Source organism: Coturnix japonica, chromosome 2 (genome assembly GCF_001577835.2).
Source record: "Coturnix japonica isolate 7356 chromosome 2, Coturnix japonica 2.1, whole genome shotgun sequence".
Lineage (NCBI taxonomy): Eukaryota > Metazoa > Chordata > Aves > Galliformes > Phasianidae > Coturnix > Coturnix japonica.
Genome location: NC_029517.1, coordinates 73,143,186 through 73,163,510, shown reverse-complemented (window position 1 = coordinate 73,163,510; position 20,325 = coordinate 73,143,186). Strand labels below are relative to the sequence as shown.

The 20,325-nt window shown below is 40.3% G+C and overlaps 1 protein-coding gene across 10 annotated transcripts in view; it reads right to left on the bottom strand.

Moving 5' to 3' along the window:
* TNS3 (tensin 3) overlaps positions 1-20,325 on the bottom strand; it is a 180,556-nt gene that overhangs the window by 90,064 nt on the left and 70,167 nt on the right. For 5 of the 10 annotated variants that reach the window (XM_015854824.2, XM_015854825.2, XM_015854826.2 and 2 more), the window contains exons 3-4: positions 17,611-17,648; positions 4,953-4,991 (exon numbers count right to left, since the gene is read on the bottom strand). In XM_015854824.2, the coding sequence (XP_015710310.1) occupies positions 4,953-4,991; positions 17,611-17,648 (77 nt within the window). Of the gene's footprint in view, positions 1-4,952; positions 4,992-10,349; positions 10,437-17,610; positions 17,655-20,325 lie in introns of those variants that run through there. The other 5 variants (XM_015854832.2, XM_015854828.2, XM_015854827.1 and 2 more) reach the window with 4 other exon arrangements.

Sequence of the window (20,325 nt, the reverse complement as noted above, 5' to 3'; positions counted from 1 at the left end):
CCTCTCTGAGGAATTAAGATTTAATTTTCTTTATTCTTTTTTTAAAAAACACTGCCATGAAGGATGAAATAAACATAAGTAAAGCAAACAAACTCGCTATATTCATGATGCATCTGAGGGGAAGAATTCCATATTTTAAAAGTAACCTCAAAATAACATCCTTTCTTTCACCTTCCTTTTATTCTTATTTTTAAAGTGTTACACGATGTATGGGAGATTGGTAATCACAGCGTGAACCACTGATTAATCAGCTGGGGCAAGTGTCGGGTCAGCTGCGGGAACACAGATGAGAGTAATGCAGCTGTGCTCCTGGAGGGGGTGGAGCTCGACTCCACCTCCTCTGAGACCTCATTTAAGGGCCAACCCTCACTGAGGCAGCATCTCTTGGAGATTGCTAACCAGTGAAGATTGCCTCAGCTTCTTCAGCAAAAGCATCATCACTGGTGAGTTCCTCTTTTATTTATATCTTCTGTTACCATCCTTATTAACATCCTTATAGTTACCACCTATACACGTGAAATCAAAAAGTGTTTGGAGCTCTAAGTTAAGGATCTAAGCCTTCTCTCTTCTTGTGCTGCACTACTTAAGATGATTTTTAGAAGTGTATTTGTCACCAACTACTTAAAAGCGTTGAATTTAGATCAAAAACTTGTTACTCTTTCAAAACAAGTTTCAGAAAGGGCTGTTAAACTTCTATATTTATAAAATGTTAGGAGAACAGTTACATAGACTAATAAAGCTCTCACATACAAAGACAGCAACCATGGCATCTTTTCTGGTTTTTCTTATTTAAATCCTTAGGTCATGTAGTACATCTTTCCAATGAAAGTCAATAGCCGCAAATAATCCAACGCCTCTTCATGAAATAAAATGAACTCCATCTGAAAAACACTTATTTTGCTAAACATCTGCCTTGAAATAGAATAGTATGACCAAAATCATCCACCTTTCTCTAGTCAAATGTGTCAGTGGCAACATTAAGCAAGTAGTATTTGAACATGGTTTATATTGGAGTAAATGCAACTGCTAGCAGCTGCAGTAGGTTAATATACAACAGCTCTGATGTTTCTTCAAAACTTCAAGAGAAATGGTAAGAAAGGGCCTCTTTGGAAACAGACAACAAAGCTGAAAATCACAGAACAACAGAGATACAGAAAGATATGGGTTGGAAGGGACCTTTAAGATTGTCTAGATTCAACCCTCCTGCCACAGGCAGGAACACCTTCCACTAGACCAGTCTGTTAAATGCCCCATCCAGCCTAGCCTTGAATGCCTCCAGGGTGGGGGCATCCAGATCATCTCAGGGCAACCTGTTTTAGTTTTACCACCCTCATAGTAAAGAATTTCTTCCTAATATCTAGTATAAAACAATCCTCTTCCAGTTTAAAACCATTTCTCCTCTTCCAGTCACTACATGTCCTTCTAAAATGTCCTTCTCTAGCTTTCCTGTAGGCCCCCTTCAGGTTCTGGAAGGCTGCTATAGGGTCCCCCCAAAGCCTTCCCTTTGCAAGGCTAGATAGCCCCAGTTCTCTCAGCCTCTTCTTGTAGGGAAAGTGCCCCAGCCCTCTGATCATCTTTGTAGTTCTGCTCTGAACCAACTCCAACAGCTCGATGTCCTTCTTGTGTTGGGAGCCCCAGAACTGGATACAGCTATATCTATTTATGGAGGGCCTCATACACTTGGTCTTCCTGATCAGGTGGCCTGTAGCAGACCCCCACTACAATGTCTCCTTCCCCTGCCTTCCCTTTAACCCTAACCCATAAGCTCTCTGTCAGCTCCTCATCCATATCCAGGTGGTGCTCCATGGACTCCAACTTGCTGCTGACATAGAGGGTAACAACCCCTCCTCTTCCCCCCGCCTGTCTTTCCTGAAGAGTTTATAACCATTTATTTCTACATGCTAGTCATGAGAGCCATCCCACCACGTCTTAATGATGCCAGTGATATCATAACCCTGTAGGCAAACACATGCCCACAACTCTTCTTGCTCGTTGCCCATGCTCTGGTGTTTGTGTACAAGCATTTGAGTTGGGCTCCCACTGAGGCAGATATACTAACTGATCCCTTATCCTGCTGTTTAGGTGTTGTCTTCCTGGCCTGTGATCCAAATCCAGTTCCAAGAGTGTGGATTATGATTTTGTCTAGTTGTATGCTAGACATTTTGTCAAGAAGGATGCTGTAAGAAACACCAAAAACTTTACTGGAATCAATTGGCTGGAAGGTCAACTAGATGGACAACCTTATTGTAAAAGGAAATTATGTCAGCTAAACAGGAGTTTCTCTTTGAAGACCAACAGGCCTGTAATTATTAGGGTCTTCTTGCCCTTCAAAACTGGAACAATGTTTGACAGCTTCCTATCAAGTAGGACCTCTCCACATGCCCAAGAACACTGAAAAACTATTGAGAGGTCTCATGATGACATCAGCCAGCTCTCAGAGTACCCCTGCGATGAATTCATCTGGCCTTATGAGCTTATATGCATCCAGATAGAGCAGAAAATACTGTACAAGTTCAGGGTTGGCAAGGAGTTGATCACTACTGCAGTCACTGTCCTTTAACTTGAGGCATTTGGAGTCCAAGTGTCCATCACTGGTGTTGAAGACAGAGGCAAAGAAGGCATTAAACATCTCTGCTTTATCTATGTCCCTATTTGTGAGGTGACCATCCTCATCAAGTAATGGACCAATGTTATCTCTGGTCCTCCTTTTGCTGTTAATGTATTAAAAAAAACAACTTATAGTCCCCACAGTACTGGCTAACTTCAACTCTAACTGAGCAATGGCCACACAAATTTTCTCCTTACAAAGACAAACAGCATCACTGTAGTCTTCCCATGTGGCATGTTCTTGCTCCCAGTGGCCACACGTTTTCTGTTTCCATCTAAGCACTAAATGACTGCTAATCAACAAAGCCACCCTTCTGCAATGCCTGCTTGACTACATTTTGGAATTGCCTGTTCCTGTGCTTTCAGGAGGTGGTACTTACTTTAAAAAAAAAAAAAAAAGAAAAAAGAAAAGAAAAAAAAAAAAGTAGCTACGGTAGGTTACACAGGAAAGTATCCAGGTGTGTTTTAAGTATCTCCTGGAAATGAGATTTCACAGCCACTCTGAGCAGCTCCTTCCAGTGCTTGTTAACCTACAAACTAAAGAATTTCCTTCTCATGTTCACAAGGAACTTCCTGTATTCCAGGTTTGGCCCATTTCCCCTTGTTGTACTGCTGGGCACTACTGAAAAGAGTCTGACCCCATCCTCTTAACACCCAACCTTGAGATATTTACGAGCATTGCTAAGATTCCCTCTTAGCCTTCTCCAGGCTATTTGAACCCAGGTGTCTCAGCCTTTTTTCAAAACAGCCCCTAAACATCAATGTTTTTTGGCCTTCCACTGGAGTGTCTCCAGTAGTTCCCTTTCTTTCTTGAACTGAGGGGTACAGAACTGGACACTATTCTGGATGTGGCCTCACCAAAGCAGAGTAGAGAGGGACGATCACCTCCCTCAACCTGCTGGACACACTTTTTTTTAAACACATCCCAGGATACCACTGGACTTCTTGGCCACCAGAGCACACTCCTGGCTCATGGTCAATCTGCTATTCACTAGACAGATAGGTCCTTCTCAACAGAGCTCCTTTCCAGAAGGTCAGCTTTACTGATCCATGTCATTATTCCTCCCCAGGAGTAGGACTCCATACTTTCCCTTGCTGAACCTCTTAAACAGAACTCTTTAGCCTGCAGAGTCACAGAAGATTGTACTTCAAAAACAGAATCGCTCACTAAACAGATACATTTTATTTGTGTACAAGGCAGGCTCCTAATTCAAAAATATAACTACATGGAAGAATATTAAATGGAATTCCAAACTTCTTTATGACTAGAACTAGTAAATACTTAATTCATGGACAAAATAAATTTCTGGTTTCAACTCTGCCAGTAAACTAAAACAGGTCTGGGTACTTTTACCATCCTCTCACTGTTTTCATCTTCAGGTCACAAAGTTATCTGGACCCAGATCAAACAGCACTGCCCCATATTCGCTTTTACGTAAACCATGTTAAACTGCAATTAGTAACAGTAATGAGTGGTATCATATTCCACAAGTTGCTGCATGTTTAAATTGTTGCTGAATCACAAAATGAGGAAAGACCTTTCATACATTCATACTCACATTTCTAATAATAGCATAAATCACTGATTTTGTTTTCCGGCCTATCTTTTAATGAATAATAATTAAGAAAAGCTGATGCTTCTACAGCACCTTTCTGCTTCTGCAGTTCATACTAACACATCATTACCTGCATTTTGCAAGCAACGAAATCAAGACACAAAAACGCGCAAAGTGAGTTGTCCAATTCACACAGCAAGGCAGGAATGAGATGTATGATTCCCAACCACCAGTGGCTATATCACATAGAATCACAGGGTTTAAAATACACAGCATTCCAGTTGTTACTTAGAAATCAGCCGTTGAGTGCCTAGTCCTGGTAATGATGCAAGTAGTTAGTTAGCAAGTAGTAGCACTAGTTCAACAAATAACAGCTATACACCATCCTCTGGGCAGTATTCATGTTGTCAATACAGCTAAAATAACCAAATTCAGCCTGAAGAGGCTCAACTGCTTTTTTAAAAAAGATATAATGTTGCAAGGACAACTAGACACAAATGTTGCTGCAACATAGACAAATCAGTCAGATCACCTTAGGAAAAAGACTCAACAGCAGAAAAAACTTGATCCAGTTATCTCGCAGCTTTGCAAAATGCTCAAGAAAACAATAAAATTGCTGTATGGGATAAAGCACACTAATAAGCTTCAGGATTACACCCTTTATTTGTTGTGCCTTCACAGGACAAAGTGGATTGCACGGTACTGAAAGAGAATATAGGTGGTTATGGGAATAACCTAATCTATAACTTAGTAAAACTTGATGGCTATCACAAGTGCCACAATACTTACCAGTTCGTAGTTGCTCAGAAGAAAGCAAGGTGTCACCACCTACAGAAAAAAAAAAAAAAAAAAAAAAAAAAAAAAAAGGACAAAAAAAATCTTCCTTTGCAAGTGAATTAATTCTACAGATTGAGCTCCCTCAAATACTGTCAAATCTAGTTATTGCCAACAGTGAATTGAGAAGACCAGGTGCAGAACTGTAGTGTCCACAACTAAGCACAGCTACATTACTTGCCCTCAGCTTCCTGAATAGTTAGTAAACACTGTCTATGCTATGCTGACTTCCCATAAGCAGTGAAACAGGTTCAAGAGTAACCCATTCCTTCAGGTCATACACAAAAGAAAGCATCTATCACTGCCATTCAGCCTTTTTAGCATTCTTCTATGATCAACTCAGTTTTAAATTAGTAAACAACTACTCCACTTTTTCAGGAAGCTAGAACATCAGCAATTCACTTAATCTTATCTTCTTAATTTTCTTAGGGTGTATGGGCTGAGCAGAGCAAGCATGTTACTCTGTGGACCCACTTAATTTCACAGGCTTTACTCCAAAGATCCAGAGACACAAAACTACAAGTAACCACATCTGTGAGAAGGCAGTAAATATACATCATGTTTCCTATCACCTGAAAACAAATTTATGCAATATACAGATTAACAAGTCGCTTTCATCTGAATAAATATTTTAAGTTCACTGATATCAAGACACTTCCTAAGAATAGTATATCCTAGGTACATGGCAAAAAGAATTTTGAACATTCATCAAAAAAGAACAGAAAGAAAGGCAGGAAAAGTATGACTGACTATGATTACGTGATTACCTAGAGAAATTTATTAATTTATTTCTACAGACCCATACAGAAAGCAACATCAGACCTCACAAAAGTACTCAAATGACTTTGGCTAATCAATTTATTCTTTTCAGCTGAGCTTCAGTAATAGTCATCAAGCATACTCAGTTATTTTGAGATTAATCCTCACAAATGCCATTTCAATTAATACATCCAACTTTGCAGTTACGACTCTCCTGGACAAGCTCACCTCCCACCCAGCAGAGGAGATCCAGAAACTCTATGACAACACTTGAAATAAATAGAGGTTCATTAAGAAATTGCTGGTGAGCTTAAAGTCATACTATATGGAGTGGTTTACTGAACAAAGGGCTCCGATGTGGAATTTATAATCCTTAGATTAATAAAAAAAGGAGATACTGATTACAAAAGAAAGCAAGCTATAAGAACAAAAAGAAAGACCTAGTCCTGGTACACATAACAGACAACAAGAAGTAGAACTGACTAAATCATAACAATATACCCAGCTATTCACTCTCCAGAACCATCTTTAAGCCACCAGTATGGAAGGGCTAGCATTTACCTCCATGCCTAGGTATGCACATGATAGATGTAGCTTTATCCTAAAGTAATGCTCCTATTTATTTCCATGAAAGCTACTATAAACAGCACGATAACATTACTTGATAGAGCAAATTCTCAGCTACAAAAATCTACTTTTCCACATCCTCCACCACCCTACCTATGCATTTTCATGACTGATGAACAAAAGCTTGCATGCTGCCCTCATAAAAATATGCACCAGTAAAAGAGACCCACAGTCACTGTTGCCACTGCTGAAATGCAAAACCCACCAACTCACTGTGCTAAATCCACCATCTGGTCTCCATAAACATTCAGCAACCATCCGTGAGTGCCAAGGGGTGTCATTTTTTCACATGGAAGAGTGTGATTATACACCTTTGCTTCATAAGTACTTCCACTCCAGACACCATTTCATCAGGCTCCCTGCCCCCCCACAGCCACCCACTGCATGACAACAAAATGTAATAAAATACTGATGGGAAGGCTCAGCCTCTACTTCCACACTGCCAACATCTACCTCTGACATCATAAGCCAACATAATAAAATAGCAAGCACTGTTTTAAGAGCAGCCCACATATTTAATACATTCAATGCGTATAAGTAACCAAATTTATTTTAATCTTTAATATTATTTAATATGTTTTAATAAAACAAAAGAGAGTAACAAAAACCAAAACTAGTGGGATATCTGACCTTCTTTTTGTGAAACTAATGTATAAAGCTTGCTCAATGATTCTATGAGCGATAGCATGAATAAGGCATGACTTTGAAGCCAGAAATACTTTTTTGCTGGTAAGACAAGTCTTGTTAAAGTCCAGTAAAAAAACATGACCAAATTCTTCTTCAAGTTCAGTATCTGACTGCAACTCTAAGCATTCCACAAGAAACTTACAGGTTAAGTATTCATGTCAACTGAAACAGTCACGATTATACCAAAAAAAAAAAAAAAAATGAGGACCTTTTTTGGGGGGAATCTTGAAATCTGTTCTCAAATTCCTGAATCAAAATGAAATGCAACACTGCCTATTTTTTGCACTGCAGACTTCTCTGCTTAGCTAACTCATCAAAATGCAGGAAACTGTTCACCACAACATGAGCTTCCCTTAACTTCAGTTTCATTTTGAACACTGTTATGTTCTGAAACAAAGCACAGATAAGTTAATTTTCACCTTGAAGCACATGTTTAACTAGTTAAAATGAGCATTCAAATCTACCAAAAGTACTAAATCTGTCAGCCATGTTCTGACCCGCACTGGGGAACCATTTTCCTTTTTTATTCCGTAAGTGCTTTGATTTCATTGCACAAATCATTAAGTCTTTTTAGTATGTAACCCTGACTTAGCCACCTTCAGAAAAGTAAATGATAACTTTCACAGTATCTCTGGTAAAAATGGCTAATTGAGCCATAACTGTAGCATCAGGACTTTCATCTATTGTCAAAGCATAGAATTTGAAATTAGCAGCCTTTCTCTCTAAATTTCTTTTAACATATTTACCTATTTCTTCAGTTTGTACTGCTATAGCCCAGTGAAACACACTCAGGATGTTAACACCAAGCAAATGGAAAAGAAGTTTATTAAGATTAGTCAACACAGATTCACCAAGGAACCAACTTGGTAGCTTTCCATGACGTCATCGCCAGGGTAGATGAGAGGAGAGCAAAGGATGTTATATACCCTGATTTCAACAAGGCTTCTGACAATTGTTGTTTCCCACAACAACCTTGTGATGAAGTTTAGGAAGGGCTGACTGACAAAGCCTGCAATTAGCAGTGTTCCTCAGCGGTCAGTACTGGGACTGGTCTTGTTCAGTATCTTCATCAGTGACCCGGATGAAGGGACAGAGTCCATCCTCAGCAAGTTTGCTGATTACACAAAACTAGGAGAAGAGGCTGACACACTCGATGGCTGTATGGTCATTCAGCAAGACCTGGACAGGTTGGACAGGACAGAAGTTGGGTTGGGAGATGCCTTGTGACGTTCAACAAGCAAAAATACAGGGTCCTACCGCTCAGAGAGGAATAATCATATGCATCAGTACAGGTTAGGGGCCGACCTGTTGGAAAGGAGCTCTGCGGAAAAGGACCTAGGAGTCCTGGTGGATAACAGGTTGACCATGAGCCAGCAGTGTGCCCTGCTGGCCAAGAACTCCAACTGTATCCCAGAGTGCATTAAAAAAAGAGCGTGGCCAGCAAATTGACAAAGGTGATCCTCCCACTCTGCTCTGCCCTGGTGAGGAATGCTGTATCCAGTTCTAGGCTACTTGTGCCAAAAAAAAGGGAGGGATCTTCTAAAAAGTGTCCATCAGAGGGCCACAAAGATGATCAGGGGCCTTCCGCATTTCTCCTGTGTGAAGAAAGGCTGAGAGATCTCATACTCCTGAGTCTGGAGAAGGGTAAGAGAGGATCTCATTAATGTTCACAAATATCTCAAGTGTGGAAGTCAAGTTGTTGGAGGCAGACTCTTTTTGATGGCATGCAGCAATAGAACAAAAGGCAAGGGGCAGAAGTTGCAACACAGAAAGCTCCATACAAACACAAGGAAGAAATTCTTTACTGTGAGAGTGACAGAGCTCAAGGAACACACTTCATTATCTGTTTTTCAGTGTTTGGATTCGGTTTTCTTTTGAGATGGCATTAGTTAGGTATATTAATATTACTACCTAAAAGTATCGTTTTTAGCAATACGGTCTTTTACTAATCAAATGGCACAAGCACATGTAACGTGTAATACATGCAGGCTTCAATATAATTAAGTGAGTATGGCAGGTGTGAGAGGTGGAGTAAGCACTGGGCCCTCCCCACATCTTTGTTTCATCTCAGACACTGCCAATTACACACTGATGATTGTTGTTGCGCGATGGCTGCATGCCCAGGACAGGCCATGCCTCTTGACAGGGAAGAGTTGCTGCTATGATGGCATAACATCAGGGGGTGGTCCACATTACTACTAGCTGTTACAGGCTGTATGTGGGCCACAGGTTGGGCACGCCTGATTTAGAAGGAAGTATACATCCAGAAACAAAACTGCAAAGACAGACAGGGAAAAAAATAAAAAAGTGAATTCCTCACTCACTGGTTTAGAAAAATTAAACATACTGCATATTAATTATACAAAATAACAAACTGGAGGATTTTATTACACAAAATAACAGAGGATGGACTCTGTCCCTTGAGCCTTGCTGAAGCTAAAGCTAACCTAAAGAAAGATATTTACAATCAAGATATTTGTCAGCTTTCAACATACTGGCTATAAATACATGCAGTAAAACAAAATACTTAGAGGCTCTGTACTTTCACATACTCACTTGTAAAAGAAAAAAATAGAAAGGGGAAACTCACAGTCTGTTTTATAAAAACAGGTAGAAACTCAGTGTGCCTCCATCTCCAGCTGGCATACAGACACATAGACTGTCTACAAATAACGAGGTAAACACCTGAAAGTCATATAGCCTGATCTTGCACATATAACTCAGCATAATGCAGAAAACGCATTCCTAGTGTGATCAAAATCAAGTCTTACACTGAAGAAGTCCTATCTTGATGGAAAAAAGATTTAAAACTATTTCTGTAATAATTCTGACTCCAATAAACTGGCAAGTCGTTTTCCCTCACACAACTGTAACAGCAGCCACATGAGTTAATGAGTAACTGACCAATATGAGATAAATATTAAATCAAACAAGAAAAAAATGTCAACAAACGGCATGATACGTGGCACTGAGGAAATAAAATATGTCCTCACTTGCTCTAACAGAACCACAACCAGTACTCCCTCAATGTTGCACAATATGCCACTTGCTTGGATAACCTCTATTTACACTTCAGTATACTCTCCACTTCTCCATGTGTCTTTCACATTGCACTTCTCCTTTGTTATTTTCTTTTTATGAAAAATAGCTGACCATTTAGAAGAAGAGCCATCTTCAAAGAATGAGACAGCTACTAACAAGCCTGCATCTCGAGGTCCAAATCTCAAATACTATCATATCACTATTTGAAAATTCATACATTTTGCTATAATGACTCACACAGTCATTTCAGTATAGATCATCAGGCTGGTCAAGCATGACTTCCCCTGCTGAATCCATGCTGGCTACTTCTGAGTTTCTTCCCTTCGTGTGCCTGGAAATGGTTTACACAATTAGCTGTTTTAGTATGTCTATCCTTAGTCTTCATCTGGTCACTTACACAATTTCAGAAGCCCTTTTCGGTTCTAACAAAAAAGAAAATTAAAAACCATTGAGTGTAGCATTTTTCAAAATAGCTCTGTACACTCAAAGATAGAGACAGCTCTCTCTATAGGGCCCGGGATGCATGGACATCCTTCAAGAATGAACTCCTGAAGGCATAAGAGATGACTACGCCCATATCCCAAATGACAAACCAGCAGGGAAGAACTTTCACATAACCCTAATCATTGTAACAAATCTCTTTCCTTTCAAAATGCACGTTAAGAGTATCTGACAAGTACATTCTAAACGTATCCTTAATTTTGTTGCTGTTCAAAAGAGATAACAAAATGGCACAGAATGTTCCCCCTATATTTTTTTATCATCAAAACTTTTGTTTTGTTTTGTTTTGTTTTGTTTTGTTTGGCACGCTACTTGGCTTCAGAGTGGATGCATTTTGTGCCGAAGCAGGAAACTGCCACAGCTGGTTGAGAGGTAGCCCTGTCCGGGAGGAGCTGCTGGGCGGCCATTGTCCTCTGTGTAGCAGTAGTGTTCTGATGTTGCGGGGTCAGAGCCAGAAGCAGTGGTAGGATCACCCCCTGCATAAATAATGCCTACCACTAGGGAGCAGAGCAACCCAGGAGCGGCATGAACACGATGGAAAAACAGGACGTAACACAGCAGTTTGTGCAACTAAGGGTTGGGGGGAGAGGAGGAGAAGGAGAGGAGGAGGAGGAAAAGAGAAACAAACAGACCCGCTATGACTGAACTGGGGGTGAGGCAGGCGGTTCAGCTGAAGTGCATCTACACCAAGCATGGACAACAGATGGGAGGGAGCTGGAAGCCATCGTGAAGCAAGCAAACTATGACTTAGCTGCCATTATGGAAACATGGTGGGATTGCTCCCATGACTGGATGGCTACAAGCTCTTCAGAAGGGACAGGCAAGAAGGTAATGTGATCTCCCATATGATCTCCCATACACTGGTGAAGTCAGGGTGGGGAAAGCAGCAAAACTGCTACCTTAGGCTTCCAAAGGGCAGACTTTTAACTCTTCAGAACACTGATAAAGAGCACCCCTTAGGATTCAGTCCTGAAGTGTAAAGGGGTCCAGGAAGTCTGGTCACTCCTCAAGAAGGAAGTCTTAAAGGTGCAGAAGCAGGCTGTCCTTGTCTGCCATAAGGTGAGCCAGCAGGAAGAACAACAGGTGTGTACAGAGAACTTTTCCTGAAACTCCAGGAGAAAATCTTTCTCCTGTACAAGAAGGGACAGGCAACTCATGAAGAATACAAAGTATTTAGGATGTGCATGGAGAAAATTAGAAAGGCAGAAGTCCAGCTTGAACCCAATGTGACCACTGGTGTAAAAGAGATAAAAAAATTCTTTGCAAGAACATTAACAGTAAGAGGAAGGCTAAGGCTAAGGCTAATGTTCCTTCCTTTATGCAACAGGGAACATGAATGCTGAGAATAAGGAAAAGGCTGAGGTCCTCACTGACTTCTTTCCACCTGACTTTAAAAGTCAGACCAGTCATCACTGCGGGAGTATACTCCCTGAACTGGAAGTCTGGGATGGAGAGCAGAATAAACCCGCTGAGATTCTTGTGAAAAATGTCAGAGTTACTACACCACATGGACTGCCACAAGTCCATGGGGCCGGATGGTATCCACATGAGAATGCTGAGAGAGCCAGTAAAGGCAATAACCAAGCTTCTTTCCATCATATACCAGTGTTCCCAGTCACCTGGAGGATTGGAGGCTTGCCAGAATGATTCCCATCTACAAGTAGGGTTGTAAGGAGGATCCAGGGAACTACAGGCCTGTCAGCCTGACCTCAGTGCCAGATAAAGTTACAGAGCAGATCATCCTCAGTGAGATCATAGGGCATGAGCAGGGCAACCAGGGGATCAGGCCTAACAAGCATGGGTTCATGAAAGGTAGGTCCTGCTTGATCAACTTGATCTCCTTCTATGACCAAGTAACCCACCTAGCAGAGGAGGGAAAGGGTGTTAATACAGTCTACCAAGACTTCAGCAAATCCTTCAATACTGCCTCCCACAGTATTCTCCTGGAGAAGCTGGCAGCCCATGGCTCAGTCAGATATGCTCATCACAGGGTAAAGAACTGGCAGGATGGCTGAGCCCAGAGAGTGGTGGTGAAGGGAGTTAAATCCAGCTGGCATCTTTATAATTGACCTAGATGAGGGGACTGAGTGTACCCTCAGTAAGTTAGCAAATAACACCAAGTTGGTAGGAAGTGTCCATCTGCCTGGTAGAAAGGCCCTACAGAGCAAGTTGGACAGGCTTGAAAGCTAGCTGGGCTGACACCAATAGAATGAAGTCAACAAGACCAAGTGCTGCAACAACCCAATCAACACTACAGGCTTGGGGCAGAGTGGCTGGAAGACCATGTAGAGGAAATGGACCTGAGGGAATTGGTTGACACTTGGCTGAACATGAGCAAGCAGTGTGCCCAGAAGACCAGCGGCATCCTGACCAGGTACTCAGCACTGGTGAGGCTGCACCTTGAATACTGTGTTCAGTTTTGGAGCCCTTACTTTGGAGAAGTACTGCAAGAGGGAATACATCTAGTTCCAGGCCATTGCAATTAAGTATGATACAATAAACAGTGTAAAATGCTATATATCATGGGGACATAGTGATTACTACCAAAATACTGCTTTAAGAAAGGAGTACTATATTCTGTTAAGCTACCTCATTTCCTATTCCCCAGGGACAAATGTTTATCAAACCATGTAACATAAAAATGAGAGTATTCCAAGCAACAATAATGAAAAATGCATCATTTCTGACTTTTTTGATCCCCCTTTAGAAGGCTATGTCTCTTAAAAATAAAAAATAAAAAAATTCACAATTCAAGATACAAGGATCAGAGCCAGACAGAAAATAACAAGAAAAAACGGGTTGGTTTTCAGGGCACGGGAGTGAAAATCAAGCAAAAAAACTCTCCTTAAAACATCTTGATATCTTCAAGTAGAAAATTTACATCTGTCATGAAAATACAGCCCACCCATGTTTTTGTAGTGAACAAAGGGAAAGCAGAAGTAGTTTTGTTTCCTTTGCTCCATACCATCTGGTTTTCCTCTTGCCAACTACTAGAATTTGTCAAGAAACACACTGAATTTGTACAGGTACCACCTAGGTCTTGCTAACATAGCTAACTACCTGAAAGAGAGAGACTGAATTAAAGTTCCTGTCTAAATACACTAGCATATTTCATGTACTTCTCCAGTTTTGGAAAGCTCCAGCAAATTAACTGCCAAACACACAACTCTGCAGTGCAGCACTTCTGCTACTTGAAGAATGCAATGCTTATGCTCACAGAAAGTAACTTTAAGTCCTTGTGCCACTGAATAGCTTACAGTTTTGACTGAATGAGAAGGCTTATTCATTGAACAGCTCACTACAGCTTACTGTAACTAAGCAAGGGTAGAATATTTTGCAGGCAGGAGGATCTGAGGTCTATCAGAAAACTCTAATGACAACTCTGAGTTGCAAGTATTGGTTACAAAACTTGAGCTGCAATTGCAATTTCAACTGCAAACATTTTTATTCTAGTCCACAATGCTAAGCAGAATTAAAAGTGCTGCATGCATGCTAATATAACAAGCTAATTACTTCCCATAAGGGGAAAGAAAAATCGTTAGAACCTTACTGAATGTGTTCCTATGTACAGATTCCTACAAAAATGTGTCAACTACACAGGTTCACGTAGTTGTCCCCTGGTGTGATTTATAGTTCATCTGAATTCAGCACTTGTATCTGCAACATCTAGTGGATGCACGCTACACAATTTCTAATGTTATAAATGCATCTAAATGATTAAATGGCCCTGAATACAGCATTCTACAATGATACAATCAGATCTCTGCTTTCTTGTTTCTATTTGTTTCCTTCACTTCCAATTTTTCCTCCAGTTGTGACCCAGTTATGAAATGTTACTGCAATTCTCACCTGCATTTATTACTTTGTATTCACTGTATTTGACAGTGAACAACCTCACAGAACACATTCTCGGGTTTTATTCCAAAACAAAGCAGCTGACATCCAAAATGATTCTACAATTGGTGCTTTCTTCATTTTTTACATTCTGACCAAATTCAGAACACCTTTATTTCTAGAATAATAATTGTTTTGGACTTTGGTCTTTACTCAGCACACCATGTAACAACTACAAACATACAACCACAGAATCATAGAATAGTCTGAGTTAGAAGGGACCTTTAAAGGTCACCTAGCCCCAACTCCCCTGCAATGAATGGGGACATCTGCAGCTCAAACAGGTTGCCCAGGGCCTTATTCAGCCACGCCTTATTAGTCTCCAGGGACCATGCATCCACCACCTCTCTGGGCAAATTGTTCTAATGTTCAACTGCCCTTGGCATAAAAAGCTTTGCCTTACATCCACTATAAATCTCCCCTCTTTTAGTTTCAAATCATTTCCACTACTCCTATCACAACAGATCCTGCTAATGAGTCCATCCCCAACCCCCACCCCCTTTTTTTTTTTTCTTTTTTTTAAATAGCTCCCTGTGGATATTGAAAGGCTGGTAACAGGTCTTCCCAGAACCTTCTCTTCTCCAACTGGAACAGCCCCAGCTCTCTCAGCCTGTCCTCTTAGGGGAGGTATTCTATCCATTGCATCATTTTTGTGGCCATCCTCTGGATGCATTCCAACAGGTCTCTCCTATTCTGAGGACTCCACATATGGATACAGTACTCCAGGTGAGGTCTCACTAGCGCAGGGTAGAGGAACTGGATTACTTTCCTCAAAATTCTGGTCTTGCTTCTTTTAATGCAGCCCAGGACATAGTTGACTTTCTGGATTGTGAGGGCACACTGCTGGTTCATGTACAGCTTCAAACAGTACCCCCAGGTCTTTTTTGGCAGGGTTGCGCTCTATCCTTTCACCTCCCAGCTTCGTAGTGGGGGTTGCCATGACTCAGATGCAAGCCCTTGCACTTTCATTTCAAGTACAGTTTTCAGTCAAAATGGGAGATTCTTAGGAAACTGACATTTGTATTTACCAGAATTTCCCCAAATGGCCAGGTCAATCTCTTAAGTTTTTCACTAGGCAGAATTCTTAACTTGAATTTATTCATATGTTTTGCAAGCACTAAAATAAAGAAATGTTTCCCAAAAGCTAAACATCAAGTCAACAATACTGGCAACTGAAATAGATCTGTAGTCTCCAGAAGTTAAGTACTCTAATTATAAAAATAAATGTAATCTTTGTACAAAGCAAATACCAGTCTTGTTAAAAGCAGGGAATATTATCCCAAGAGGATAAGTCAAGAAACACTGTAAAATTTATGCTTTAATGCTCCTTGGACATCTCTGATTTACACAGATCTAGAGGTAAGGAAATTTTAAGTCATCTGAGACCATGGAAGTACTTATGCCAGCTACCAACAGCATATTAAGTGACAAGGAGCTTTACACCTATGGTTTGTCTAATACTTGCACATTACTATATGATCTCCACTTTGGTCTTTCTGGCAATTAGTTTTTCATATATCTATAAAAAGATAGAAACATTTGACCTGGTACCAATATGTAAAGTGATTTTTACTTTACAAAATTAATCTGGGGAAAAAATGCAGAGGAAGTAGGAAAAGGAGTCTTAAATGAAAAATCAAACCTTTAGAAAAAAGGATTTGACTTTTCCAGTTTGATTTTCTTTCATATTTATTTGTTTTAACAAAACTAAATAACATAAATTTTGAGCGTTACACTTTTTTCCCCACTGTTGAAAGTTATATGTTAAAACAGAATTGTAGAAACAATCCTTCCTCTCATTTTTTATTCACACTTACACGGTTCTTGTTCTATACTGTACAGCATGGTAACCATTTAAAATATTTAACTACGTGCATAAGTCTGTCAGAAGAACTTAACCAACTGGCAAATATATCTATTGAAATAAATAATATTTTTAATTTTTTAAAAAATAATATTTTTAAAATAAATATTTTAATTCCACATTTATAACTGTATGCATACAAGTAATTGACAAATAATTCTTGACTAGCATGATGTTTATTTTCCCTTCAGACACTCATGTTTTAGCTTAGTTAATTTTCCCATAGCAACATTCTTCAGAACCCACAAAAATTATCCATACACAAAATGAGTGCAAGTCAAAAAAAAAAATAAAAAAAAAATTCAGGAGCTTTATTTTTAAAATATTTATGAGTGTTTTTGTTATGAAAACCACAGAAGAAACTGAATTCCGGATGTGTTCAGTATTTATTTGATCCTTTCCATATGGATGTCTTTGAATCATGAAAAGAGATGGAATGCTGAGTGCAAGAGTTGTTGCTCCCACCTCTTCCTTTCAAGACTGCTCCTGCATTTTATGGAAGACATTCTGACTTTCAGAAGTCATAAAACACCTCTTTTCCTTTTTTATAGATTTGTGCTATGTGGACACTCAGTATCTACATTTTGATATTCAACATCTACTTTCAAGTCAAAAACAATTACAGTTCACAGAGCTTTGAAAACATGGCTTGGAGCAATTACAGCAGAATTAATCTAATGGCCAACAAAATCCAAGACAATACAAAACAGTGAGAAGCAATAAAATCTGAAGCCAGCTTTCTTTTTGTAGAGTACTAGATAAACTAGGAGGCTGAACTGGATATTTCCTGATGTGAAAGGCACTCATTTTTAAAAATATCAAAACTTCAATTATGCTACTGAACTTGCTTGGTACAATTTACATGCCGAACACTAATACTGTTCTCATATTTTTCTTAAACCACCACTAAAAGTTTCCATTAAATCTTGTTGCTGTAAACCTTAGATATACACCCCTAACTCATATTTTTCTTTTCCTGGTAGAAGGGTGTGGCTTGTATTTAGCCCAACTTTCTGTTTTCAGCATAAAACTTGTCCTCTTGTGGGAGGAATGAGGAGCTTTGTTGCAGACGTTACAACAACACAAGGACTTGTTTCATCTTAATGACAAAATAACAGCAAAAAGTTGCTTTTCCTGTCACCTTGGCACCTGATTTAATCATCATCATGACAACTTCTACAGTCTAAACTTCAGATACATGTGAATTGTCAACACAGAGGGAGAAATAAATATGCTTACCTTCTCTTCACATTTCCTATGGCAGGCATACTTGCAAACTAAAATGAAAGCAAAGATGATAATATATGAGTAGAAGAGTGGGTGGATTCTCTCTTTTCTTTAGATCAATCTTTTACTGTAAACATAGCCAATCACAGACCTTCAGACAAAACAGTATTTACATTTTTTTATTTTTTAAAGAGAAGTACAATAAAATGTAGGTTTTATCCTTTCCTGAAAGAGAAATTACATTAATACTATCATAGAATCATTACGGTTGGAAAAGACCTCTAAGATCATGTAGTCTAACCACCAGCCAATCACCAATACTACCCATTAAACCGTATTCCTACCTGCCACATCTACATTTTCCTTGAAAACAATCAGGGATGGTGACTTCATTACCTCCCTGGATGGTATGTTCCAACATCTCACTGCTCTGTGAAGAAATTTTTCCTAATATCCAGCCTCAATCGCCCCTGGAACTACTTGAGGCCATTCCTTCTTGTGCTGTCACTAGTTATGTGGGAGAAGAGGCTTAACTCCACCTCACCACAACCTCCTTTCAAGAGAAAGTGAGAGAGTGATATGGCCTCCCTTAACCTCCTCCTCCTCTGCTTCAGACTAAACAGTCCCAGTTTCCTCAACCGCTCATCATAAGACTTGTGCTCCAGACCCCTCCCGTTTCATTACCCTTCTCTGGATATACTCCAGGGCCCCGATATATCTCTTATAGTGAGGGGCCCAAACCAAACACAGTACTCAAGGTGCAGCCTCAACAGCATTGAGTACAGGGGGCAATCACAGGTCCTGTTCACAACAGTATTTCTGATATAAGCCAGGATGCCATGGGCATACTACTGACTCATATTCAGATGGCTATTGACAAACATCACCAGATTCCATTCCACCAACACAGCTTTCCAGTCACTCTGTGCTAAGCCTGTAGAGCTGCATAAAGCTGTTGTGACCAAAGAGCAGGACTAGACACTCGGTCCTGTAAAACTTTATAAAACTGACCTCAGATGGTGCCATCTGCAAACTTACTGATGGCACACCCAACCCCCTCGTCCACATCATTAATAAAGATGTTAAACAGAGCCAGTCCCAATACTGACTCCAGGGGAAAACAGCTCATGAACCAGTTGCCAGACAGATTAAACTCCATCCACTACCATTATCTGATCCTGACCATCCAGACAGTTTTTTACCCAGCAAAGAGCATACCTGTTCAAGTCATGTGTTGCCAGTTTCTCCAGGAGAATACCCGGGGAGACAGAGTCAAAGGCTTTTCTGAAGTCCAGGTTGACTACATTCACAGCCTTTCCCTTGTCCACTAGGTGAGTCACTTAGTCATAGAAGGTGATCAGGTTGGTCAGAAAGGACCTACTTTTCATGAGCCCGTGCTTGCTAGGCCTGATCCCCTGGTTGTCTTGAGCATGAAGTGTGACCACATTTAAGACGATCTGCAATGGCTAGGTCTAGTTCCTCTGGGAGGCTGATGATCCATAGGTGAGCTGATCTCTTGAGCCTGGAGGAAGAGTATGCCTTCCCTGTCAACCTCGACTGTGAAAACCTCAATGCACCACAGCATACTGCACTGCCACACCTTGTTTACTTGTCCCGGTCACTATGCTCCCTAGGGGTTCCCTTTGTATGTTCAAGGGCACTACAGTGCTGCACCTAGCCCCACCCACACCTCACCAGCCTGCTCTCTGCCCCAACAGTTGTGGGATTCTGACCACTCTGGGCAGCCCTCTGCACACCCTGACAACTCCTTCATTTCAGGACCCTCCTCACACACCATGATCCTCCACTCTGCTGCACAGTGCACCCACACTGGAGCCATTTGCCTCAGAAAATTTGTGCATTCTGTTTCCCTGCAATATGAAATGTCTGATTAAACCTCATGGGCTGATGATCTTGTCTTATATCATTACAGTTATACATACAAAAGAAGCATTATCAGCTAAATAACAGAGAGATTCAGTCCAAATCATTCACAATAAACCCAGTGAATCTTAGTGATATCCACAATACCAGAGACTTAAGAAAAACAGGGTGACTTAGAACTCACAAGCAACTACGTCTCCTCAGAGTTTAATTCCTGATTGTGAAAAAAGTTCAAATAGCTGCTAAATTATCTCAAATAGGTTAATACTTTCTCTTAATGTCCTGCTGATAATACAGCAGGAAAGTCTGAATCGTTAAATTTAGAGAACAGCTCTCAACATAAGTAGCCAGATGATCAATGATATGAAGCAATACCATAATATCTAGAATCTGACAGGCAGGTTTCAGGAGTATAGGCACTACTTTCCTTATTCTGAAAAGTTGCTGGATTTTTTTTTCCATGCTCTGTTTCTCCTTTGGGTAATACTGTCAACTTAAATGAACTCTAAACTCAGGAGAAATTTACTTATTCATCCATTCAGTAAGCAGGAAATCCCCACAGATGTTTACCTGGAAGATTAACTATATCTAACCTTAGACTGCTAAAGATGAAATACACTTCTGAATGCTTCCACCAAGACTTATTTGCCACAGCCTGACTCACCAGAAAAGATGCAACTATCAAGACATGAGCTCAGCAAACACATGCCCATTTTAGAATAAACTGCACTAACCGCTTAATGAAAATTCTTCTTGTTCCAGTGACTTCTCACGTTAATAAGTCCTACAGATTGACCTACTTTCTTAAGTAGTCTAGTACATACTATGTTGGTTTAGTTTTTC